Source organism: Haemorhous mexicanus, assembly GCF_027477595.1.
Source record: "Haemorhous mexicanus isolate bHaeMex1 chromosome 32 unlocalized genomic scaffold, bHaeMex1.pri SUPER_32_unloc_1, whole genome shotgun sequence".
In the NCBI taxonomy this organism is placed as follows: Eukaryota; Metazoa; Chordata; class Aves; order Passeriformes; family Fringillidae; genus Haemorhous; species Haemorhous mexicanus.
In genome coordinates this window covers 100,001-110,000 of record NW_026775982.1, presented here as the reverse complement: position 1 = coordinate 110,000, position 10,000 = coordinate 100,001, and the positions used below count along the sequence as shown (strand labels likewise).

At 47.6% G+C, this 10,000-nt stretch overlaps 1 protein-coding gene across 5 annotated transcripts in view; it reads right to left on the bottom strand.

The window, feature by feature from the left end:
* TRIM7 (tripartite motif containing 7) overlaps positions 1 to 10,000 on the bottom strand; it is a 15,392-nt gene that overhangs the window by 158 nt on the left and 5,234 nt on the right. For 4 of the 5 annotated variants that reach the window (XM_059837321.1, XM_059837319.1, XM_059837322.1 and 1 more), the window contains 5 exons: positions 9,713 to 9,943; positions 6,868 to 6,890; positions 5,947 to 6,062; positions 4,751 to 4,786; positions 1 to 2,426 (listed from right to left, as the gene is read on the bottom strand). The exon at positions 1 to 2,426 is cut by the window's left edge and continues 158 nt beyond it. In XM_059837321.1, coding sequence (XP_059693304.1) covers positions 1,909 to 2,426; positions 4,751 to 4,786; positions 5,947 to 6,062; positions 6,868 to 6,890; positions 9,713 to 9,943 — 924 coding nt within the window. In that variant the 3' untranslated portion in view covers positions 1 to 1,908. The remainder of the gene's footprint in view (positions 2,427 to 4,750; positions 4,787 to 5,946; positions 6,063 to 6,867; positions 6,891 to 9,712; positions 9,944 to 10,000) is intronic. The other variant, XM_059837320.1, reaches the window with a different exon arrangement.

The following is a 10,000-nucleotide window of genomic DNA, read 5'->3' as shown; positions in this document are numbered from 1 at the left end:
CCCAGGTAGCACCTTTATGTTTTATTTGGGCTAAGAACAACCCAGGTGGTTCCAAACCAAGTCAAACAGGATTTCGGCAACAGAAATTTGAATCTCAGGGTAGGAACCAACCCAACAGCTGAAAATTTGGGTGTTTCTGCTTTTTCCCATCTCCAACCACCCAGGAAATGTTGTTCTGGATCAAATAAAGCTAACCCCACTTTGCCCCAGGTAATTTCCAGAAGGATTTATGTCATTTCCAGAAGGATTTTTGTCATTTCTAAAAGGATTTATGTCATTTCCAGAAGGATTTATGTCATTTCCAAAAGGATTTATGTCATTTCCAAAAGGATTTATGTAATTTCCAGAAGGATTTATGTCATTTCCAAAAGGATTTATGTCATTTCCAGAAGGATTTATGTCATTTCCAGAAGGATTTATGTCATTTCCAAAAGGATTTATGCAATTTCCAAAAGGATTTGTGTCATTTCCAAAAGGATTTATGTGTTTTGCGGAAAAGGCCCCAAATTTGACCAACCCCAGAACCTCCCTTTACCAGCACTTCAGGCAATAAGACGCTGATTATTTTTTAAAGCTGCTTTTTTTTTCTTTCTTTTTTTTTTTTTTTTGGCAAAACCAGAGGGGATGAAGCAAATGCGAGCTCAGCATCGGCTTCTTGGCAGAGACCAAGGATTTCCAGGGAAAACAACCCAAAGAGATGAGGGTGGACAGGTGGTTTTGCTGGGAGCCTGAGGGAAGGCAAGATTCAGCACCTAAATCCACGCGGAGCGTGAGATCCACGAGGGATACCTGGTGAACATCCTGTCCACGGAACAGCCTCAGCACGGGAGCACCCGTGACAAATGAGGGTCTTGCTCAGGTCCAGCAGGACAAACATCACTAAAAAAAACCCAAAAAAGCACCTTTTAACCTTCTGCAGAGTCCTCCAGAGGAGCTGTGGGTGGAGAACCAGAGAGAGCAGCCAGAGCCACCCAGGCTCCTCCACACTGGGGGGCAGTGGTCACCCGGGGGAGCTCAGACACTCTCTCCACACCCCAAACTCAGCTTTGGGGGGAAAGTTATTCCCCCAGGTGGGAGAAGGAACCAGGAAATTTCTGTCTGGTTTGTTCTCTGTGGACAAACAGAGCTTTGCTGTGGATGGCTGTCCACAGATTCCTGCTCAGCCCCACCTTTCCCACAAATATTCCATTTCCCAGCCAGGAAAAAAGCTAAAACCAGGAAAAAAAGGCTAAAACTGGCACTTCCAAAGGGGTGGAGGAGCTGCTCCAAAGCCTCCCCCAGATCTTAAACCCCATCTGCGGTCAGACCCGGCGCCACAAATGCCTTCTGGAAGGTTCTTCTCAATGACTGGCTGAGCCTGTCACCCCTCCCATGGGTGGGTTCAAGCTGGTGGCCACAGTCCTTGAGTTGGTGGCCACAGTCCTTGAGTTGGTGGCCACAGTCCTTGAGTTGGTGGCCATAATCTTTGAGTTGGTGGCCACAGTCCTTGAGTTGGTGGCCACAGTCCTTGAGTTGGTGACCACAGTCCTTGAGTTGGTGGCCATAATCTTTGAGCTGGTGACCTCAGCCTCCAAGCTGGTGACCACAACCTTCCTTCAAGCTGGCCCCACAATTTCTGGGCAGGGCTGGACGCCTGTCTGCTCCCAGCTGCCCTGAAAACCCTGCGTGTGACTCTGCTGGCCACCTCCCCAGCCACCCCCCAGCCCACATCCCCCCCGAGCGGCCTGATTTGAGTCTTTGGTCTCACCCAGGAGCCCGGGAGGGAGGGCTGGGAGTGGTGCTGCTCCAGGGCTCCTGGGCACCCAAGTGGGGCAGAAATCAGTGGGAAAAGGGGCTCTGGAGATGCTTGTTCTCCGTCTGGAGATGGGCACGAGCAGGAAGAGACCCGTCCCGGCCCCGGCGCGCGCCTCAGGGGCACAGCTTGATGTAGGTGACCGTGGAACAGACCGAGAACAGGGGGAACACCTTCTCCTGGAAGGCCACGTTGAAGGTGAAGATGTGCTGCATGTTCTCAGCGTCGTAGAAGGAGACCTCCTGGCCCTCGTAGTCCAGGCAGACGCGGACCCTGCTGAGCTTGCGGCCCAGGCACAGCGGCGTGCGCTGCGGCGACGTCACGGCCCAGTAGCGGCCGCCGTTCTGCTGCACGGCCCAGATGCCCTCCTCGGGGGAGAACTGCGTCAGCCCCTTCCTGCGGACGGACTCCCTGGCCACGCCGAAGGCCCAGCCGTCCGAGGGCCCCACCTCCACCTCCCAGTAGTGCCGCCCCGACTTGAAGCCGGTGCTGGCCAGGACCCGCGAGTTGGTGTCGAAGCGCTTGGGGTTGTCGGGCAGCTCCTGCTTCCTGCAGCCCATGCGGACGCTCTTGAGGTCGGCGGAGAGGATCAGCAGGTGGTTGGCGGAGTCGGGGTCCAGGGTCAGGTCCTCTGCTGGGGACAGACGGCGCTCAGGGCTTTGGGCCAGAGGCCCGGCTCAGTTTCTGGGCCTCATCATCCCGGCCTGGAGCTCAGTAGTGCCCAAAAACCCCACGCCCCACACTGACACCCCGTGGGAGCCCCAAATCCCTCCAGGGGGGTTTATCTCGTGCAGCTTCGGGTGGGAAATGGGGTGACAGCAACACGAGGCCACTGGGAGAAGAGAAGGCCACAAAAGCACATGCAGATGATTCGCAGTTAGCAGCAGCAAAGATGATCAAGAATGCTTTTTTCCACATAAATTGATTTTTTTATCTTGGTTTCCAGCTCATCCACACACAGGAGGGCTCCGCACCCACCTGGCATCAAAACTGGCAGAATTTTGATCCCCAAACCGCCCCAAAAGCACCCAAATCCTTGTGGGAAGCCACGACCTGAGGGCATATTTCCACCTGGAGTAGCCCAAAGCAAACATGCAAGCGCAGCCTGGTCCCAGCAGCTTTTCCCCCTTTCCAAACTCAGAGGAAGTGACCTCAAATTGTGGTTGTAGTCAGCAAAGTCACCACGAATCCATGAGACCCTTCGGGGGCGGGCTGAGACGGGGCCTCCGGAGCAGGTGCCACACCACAAAAGGCTTTGTGCTCTCCAAAACTCACGGGTTTGGGTCAGGAATTGGCGTGAGCATTTCCCAAAAGGGGCACGGCGGCATTGGAAGCCTCAGGGTGCCCCGTAAAGGTGGGGAAGGTCACATCGGGGACGGGGAAGGCTGGGGTGGTTTTTCCTTCAAAACTTAAGAGTCTGGTTCCTCCCCAAAAGAGGCCAAAAAACTGCATTTCCTGCATTTCCTGCACTTCCTGCATTTCCTGCATTTCCTGCATTTCCTGGAGACTGCAAATCCCACCAGCCAACCCCTGGGGGAACGGGCTGGAATGAGCCGATTTCATCAACACCCATTTTTTTAAATCTTTTTTTTTTAAAACAGGGGCATTTTAAAATCTTTTTTTTTTTTTTTTTTCCTTGCTGGGGCAGGTTTGGGTCTCAGAGGTCAGAGGGCTGGGGCTGGGTCCGGAATTCCTGCAGAGCCATTCCCAGGGGCCCGTCCAGCACGGGAAACTGCTCTGGGCTGGGGCTGCCCCGGGAAACTGCTCTGGGCTGGGGCTGCCCCTCCGTCCCAGGACCTCGCCCGTGAAAAGGAGTCAAACTCTGAATTGACTTCAGAAATGAGGAAAATTCTGCTGGGATTGAATTGGAATTCTTAAATACCTCAAGGAATCAACCAAACTCTGCTGGGATTGAATTGGAATTCTTAAAGAACTTAAGGAATCAACTAAACTCTGCTGAGATTTAATTTGAATTCTTAAACACCTCAAGGAATCAACCAAACTCTGCTGGGATTTAATTTGAATTCTTAAATAACTTAAGGAATCAACTAAACTCTGCTGGGATTGAATTGGAATTCTTAACTCAAGGAATCCACCAAACTCTGCTGGGATTGAATTTGAATTCTTAATTCAAGGAATCAACCAAACTCTGCTGGTTTTGAATTAAAATTCTTAAATAACTCAAGGAATTAACCAAACTCTGTTGGTTTTGAATTTGAATTCTTAAATAACTCAAGGAATCAACCAAACTCTGCTGGGATTTAATTTGAATTCTTAACTCAAGGAATCAACCAAATTCCGCTGGGATTGAATTTGAATTCTTAAATAACTTAAGGAATCAACTAAACTCTGCTGGGATTGAATTCGAATTCTTAAACACCTCAAGGAATCAACCAAACTCTGCTGGTTTTGAATTTGAATTCTTAAACACCTGATGGAATTAACCAAGCTCTGTTGGGATTTAATTTGAATTCTTAAGGAATCAACTAAACTCTGCTGGGATTTAATTTGAATTCTTAAATAACTCAAGGAATCAACCAAGCTCTGCTGGGATTTAACCCCTCGGAGGCCTCCATCCCAGCCCCCTGGTGGGAGCAGGAGCCCAGCAGAGCGATTTTGGCAGACCAGGAGCCAGCTGTGGCTCGGAGTGGCTGTTTTGGCCTGAGACCTGTGGGTTTGTTAAGTGCAAACAGGCAGAGAGGACCTGGCTGAGCTGTCAGATCCCCGGCGTCAGTTAGAAAAATCGGCTTTGGGCTCTGGAGCTGAGCAGGCTGGATCTGGAAATCACCGAGAGAGAAGAAATTAAGGAAAAAAAAAAAAAAGAAAAAGTGAAATCTAGAGTGTCTTTTCCTTTTTTTTTTTTTTTTTTTTCCCCTCTTCCTTTTTGGCTTTGCAAAATACAACCACAATTTTGAGTCTTTGCTCTGGGCCCTGCGTGTGAAATTTCATCTTTTTTACCTTTTTCGCCTCTTCCCAGCTCGTCCTGCAGGTTTTCTGAAAGGGAAAAAGGACAGGGGCGTGAATGCTGACACCCAGAGAGGCCCAGGGGAGAGTCCTGTTAAATATACTCCATTTTCATTTAAAAACCCCTTTTTGGCATGAAGAAAACACAGGATTTACTCAAACCACATTTATCAGGAATGTCAAGCCCTGAGCACGTCCTTTCAGCCAATTCTTGCCCCAGGGTGTAATTTCCATTCAGAAATTTTGGGTTTTCCTCTCCTTTGCCTTTCCAGCTCCCAGAACCCCAGAACCCCTTTTCCCACGGATTTCTGCCCCACTTTGGTGCCCTGGAGCAGCCCCACTCCCAGCCCTCCCTCCCGCTGCCAGGAAAGCCCAGGGATTATTTTTTGTATTTTTTATTTCTTTTTTTTTTTACTTTTATTTTTATTTCTTATTTCTGATTCCATATTTCTTATATTTCTTATTTCTTATTCCATATTTCTTATATTTCTTATTTCTTATTCCATATTTCTTATATTTCTTATATATCTTATTTCTTATTCCATATTTCTTATATTACTTATTTCTTTTTCCATATTTCTTATATTTCTTATTTCTTATTCCATATTTCTTATATTCCTTATTTCTTATTCCATATTTCTTATATTCCTTATTTCTTATTCCATATTGCTTATATTTCTTATTTCTTATTTCTTATTCCATATTGCTTATATTTCTTATTTCTTATTTCTTATTTCTTATTTCATATTTCTTATATTTCTTATTTCTTATTCCATATTTCTTATATTTCTTATTCCATATTTCTTGTATTTATTATTTTTATTTCTTATTCCATATTTCTTTTATTTCTTATATTTCTTATTTCTTATTTCTTATTCCATATTTCTTATATTTCTTATTTCTTATTCCATATTTCTTATTTCTTATTCCATATTTTTGTATTTCTTATTTCTTATTTCTTATTCCATATTTCTTATTTCTTATTCCATATTTCTTATATTTCTTATTTCTTATTCCATATTTCTTATATTTCTTATTTCTTATTCCATATTTCTTATATTCCTTATTTCTTATTTCTTATTCCATATTTCTTATTTCTTATTCCATATTTCTTATATTTCTTATTTCTTATTTCTTTTTCTTTTTCTTTTTTTTTTTTTCATTTTTTAATTTATTTTTCCCCCACCCACCTCGGAATTTCTTCAAGACCTTCTCCAGCGCCAGGGTTTTGAGGGAGAAGTTGCAGACGTGCATCTTCATCTCGGAGCAGACGGGGACGGGCTTCTGGCACTTCAGCGCGTCGCTCCTGCCCGGGGAACACAGAAAAACCAGAAAAACGGGGAAATCGGGCAAATTCCGGCAATTCCAGCCGCGTCCGCCCCCCGGGGCCCGCCCCGAGCCCCGGGCGGGGATTGCGTCCTCCTGGGGGAGAGGAAATCGGGATTTTGGTGTGGATTTGGGGTGAAAAATGGGGATTTGGGAGTGTGGATTTGGGGCTGAGGAAATGGGGATTTGGGAGTGGATTTTGGGTGAAAAATGGGGATTTGGGAGTGGATTTGGGGTGAGAAAATCCGGATGTGGGTGTGGATTTGGGGTGAAAAATCGGGATTTGGGAGTGGATTTGGGGTGAAAAATGGGGATTTGGGTGTGGATTTTGGGGTGAGAAAATCGGGATTTGGGTGTGGATTTTGGGGTGAGGAAATGGGATTTGGGTGTGGATTTTGGGGTGAAAAATCGGGATTTGGGTGTGGATTTTGGGGTGAAAAATGGGGATTTGGGTGTGGATTTTGGGGCGAAAAATTGGGATTTGGGTGTGGATTTTGGGGTGAGAAAATCGGGATGTGGGTGTGGATTTGGGGTGATAAATGGGGATTTGGGTGTGGATTTTGGGGTGAAAAATCGGGATTTGGGTGTGGATTTGGGGTGAGAAAATGGGGATTGGGGTGTGGATTTTGGGGTGAGAAATGGAGATTTGGGTGTGGATTTTGGGGTGAGAAAATCGGGATTTGGGCACAATGACCTTCAGGGACACCTGGGTGGGCACAGTGACCTGCAGGCAGGTGGGGAGGGCCGGGAGCCTGCAGGCAGGTGGGGAGAGCAGAATTCCTCACCTGCTGATGATGCCCGTCACATCCTGGAGAGGGAAAAAGAGAAAACGAGGAGTGAGAGCCTGGATGAGAGATGTGGGACAGCGGGCAGCTCTCCAAAACGCAGCTTACTGTGCACAAAATGCAGGTTGTTGTGCACAAAATGCAGTTTGTTGTGCACAAAATGCAGTTTGTTGTGCACAAAATGCAGTTTGTTGTACAAAAAATGCAGTTTATTGTACAAAAAATGCAGTTTGTTGTGCACAAAATGCAGTTTGTTGTACAAAATGCAGGTTTGAAATCTCCAAATGCAATATCCAAGATGTTGCAGCAGTCCAGGGTCGTGGGTGGCAGGGCCTGTGATTTCTATTCCTTCTTCAGACTCTATACCAAAACTCGTTTTTATTTCTATTCCTTCTTCAGACTCTGCATCAAAACTCGCTTTTATTTCTATTCCTTCTTCAGATCCTACATCAAAATTCGTTTTTATTTCCATTCCTTCCTCAGACTCTGCACCAAAATTCATTTTTATTTCCATTCCTTCTTCAGACTCTGCATCAAAACTCGCTTTTATTTCCATTCCTCCCTCAGACTCTGCCTTCAGAAATCTTTCTGCCCAGCTCTGAGGCCTCCCCGTGAGACCCTCGCCCTCCCAGGGCCAGGGGCTGCCCTGTGCCCCCCGAGCCGCTCCTGCCCGCCCAGGATTCCCTCCCTGGATGCTGGGTGCAGCCTCAGGTGTGGATTCCTGCCTGGCGCCGACAGGGAAGTGATTTTCCCTCAGGCGGGGGCGGATTGCGGAGAAATTCAGGGTTCAAACGCGCTCCATGAAATTGCAACACCCGCGCTGAGCCCTTATTTGCCATTTCTGCCCTCAAAACGCATTCCAGAGCGCACACAAGGGCAGAGCCGCCTCCCAGGGGCTGGGAAAAGGAGCCCGAGCCAGCCCAGAGCTGCTTTAAAACACAAAACAACAACTGGCGTTTTATTGCCAAGCTGCTTTTTAATGAAAAATGCCAGTTGTGGTTCCCAGCAGCTTTTCAATGAAACCCCGGTTGTTGTTCTGGGCTGTTTGATGCGGGCACCAGCGCGGGGTGAGCTCCCACCCCCGCCAAGCCCGAAACCGTCCGCAAATATTGACAGCACCCAGAAGGCAGCCCGGCGGGGAATTTAACCCTCTGCAGGCCTGGGGCAGCTCCCTGGAAAAATCCTGGGGAAAAAACACTGGAAAAAACACTGGGAAAACTCCGGGAAAATTCCTGGAAAAAAACCCTGGAAAAGCACCTAGAAAAAACCTGGGAAACCACTGGAAAAATCCTGGGAAAATCCCTGGAAAAAACACTGGAAAAGCACCTAGAAAAATCCTGGGAAAACTCCGGGAAAACCTCTGGGAAAAAACCCTGGAAAAGCACCTAGAAAAAACCTGGAAAACCACTGGAAAAATCCTGGAAAAAAAACCCTGGAGAAACCTCTAGAAAAATCCTGGAAAACTCTGGGAAAATCCCTGGAAAAAACACTGGAAAAACACCTAGAAAAATCCTGGAAAACCACTGGAAAAATCCTGGAAAATCCCTGGAAAAACACTGGAAAATCACCTAGAAAAATCCTGGAAAACCACTGGAAAAATCCTGGAAAAAACACTGGAAAAGCACCAAGAAAAATCCTGGGAAACCGCTGGAAAAATCCTGGAAAAAAAACCCTAGAGAAACCTCTAGAAAAATCCTGGGAAAACTCTGGGAAAATCCCTGGAAAAAACACTGGAAAAGCACCTAGAAAAATCCTGGAAAACCACTGGAAAAATCCTGTAAAAAACACTGGAAAAGCACCTAGAAAAATCCTGGAAAACCGCTGGAAAAATCCTGGGGAAAAAACCGCTGATTTGCTCAATTTGAGAAAAACGAGCTCCATTCAAAGGTCGCCCGTGGCCCTCCTGCCATCAGGGGTGGGGAAAAGAGCTGTGGGACTTTGGGATTTCGGGCACCCGGGGGTGTTCTCCCAGCCTCAGGATAAGAGTTGGATCTAGCTCAGCTCTGAACACCCCGAAACCAAGGGCTTGGGGAGCTAGAAAAGTCCAGGAGAGCTCAGGGAGGAGAAGTAAATCATTAAAATCAAAGAGAACATTCTGTCCCAGGGTGTTCCTGAGGCAGAGAGCACTTGGGGCACTCGGACACCTCCCTGCACCCATTAAAAGCAGAATAAAAAAAAGACTTTTACCCCCAAAACACTTCTACAGGATCCATAAACACAAACCAAGGGCTTGGGGAGCTAGAAAAGTCCAGGTGAGCTCATGGAGGAAAAATAAATCACTAAAAAGAAAACATTCTGTCCCAGGGTGTTCCTCGGGCAGAGAGAGCCCCCAGACACCTCCCTGCAGCGCCCACCCGTGAATGGCAGAACAAAAAAAGGACTTTTACCCCAAAACGCCTCTACAGGATTCATAAACACAAACCAAGGGCTTGGGGAGCTAGAAAAGTCCAGGTGAGCTCATGGAGGAAAAAATAATTCATTAAAATCAAAGAGAACATTCTGTTCCAGGGTGTTCCTGAGGCAGAGAGAGCACCCAGACACCTCCCTGCACCCATTAAAAGCAGAATAAAAAAAGGACTTTTACCCCAAAACGCTTCTAGAGGATGCATAAACACAAACCAAGGGCTTGGGGAGCTAGAAAAGTCCAGGTGAGCTCATGGAGGAAAAATCAATCACTAAAATCAAGGAGAAGGTTCTGTCCCAGGGTGTTCCTGAGGCAGAGAGAGCTTGGGGCACTCAGACACCTCCCTGCACCCATTAAAAGCAGAACAAAAAAAGGACTTTTCCCCCCAAAACGCCTCTATGGGGGCACGGAAGCGGCTGTGACGGCCCGCTGAGCTCTCACCTTGAGGAACTCCAGCAGGGGCTGCTGGATTTTCTCCTCCAGCTCGGCGATGAGCTTGTTGAGGAGCGTGATCTCCCTGGAGAGGTCGGTGATGTTCTCGTTCTGCCTCCTGGAGATGCTCTTCTCCATCTTCTCCAGCTGCCCCAGCAGGATGTGCTCCTGGTCGTGCAGGAACTGCCGCAGCCGCTCGAAGTCCGAGAGCAGCTTCTGCCGCTCGCTCTCCAGGGTTTTCTGGGGTGAAACACGGCAAAAAAGGGCAAAAGGGGTTCCAGGAGAGGGCTGGCCCCT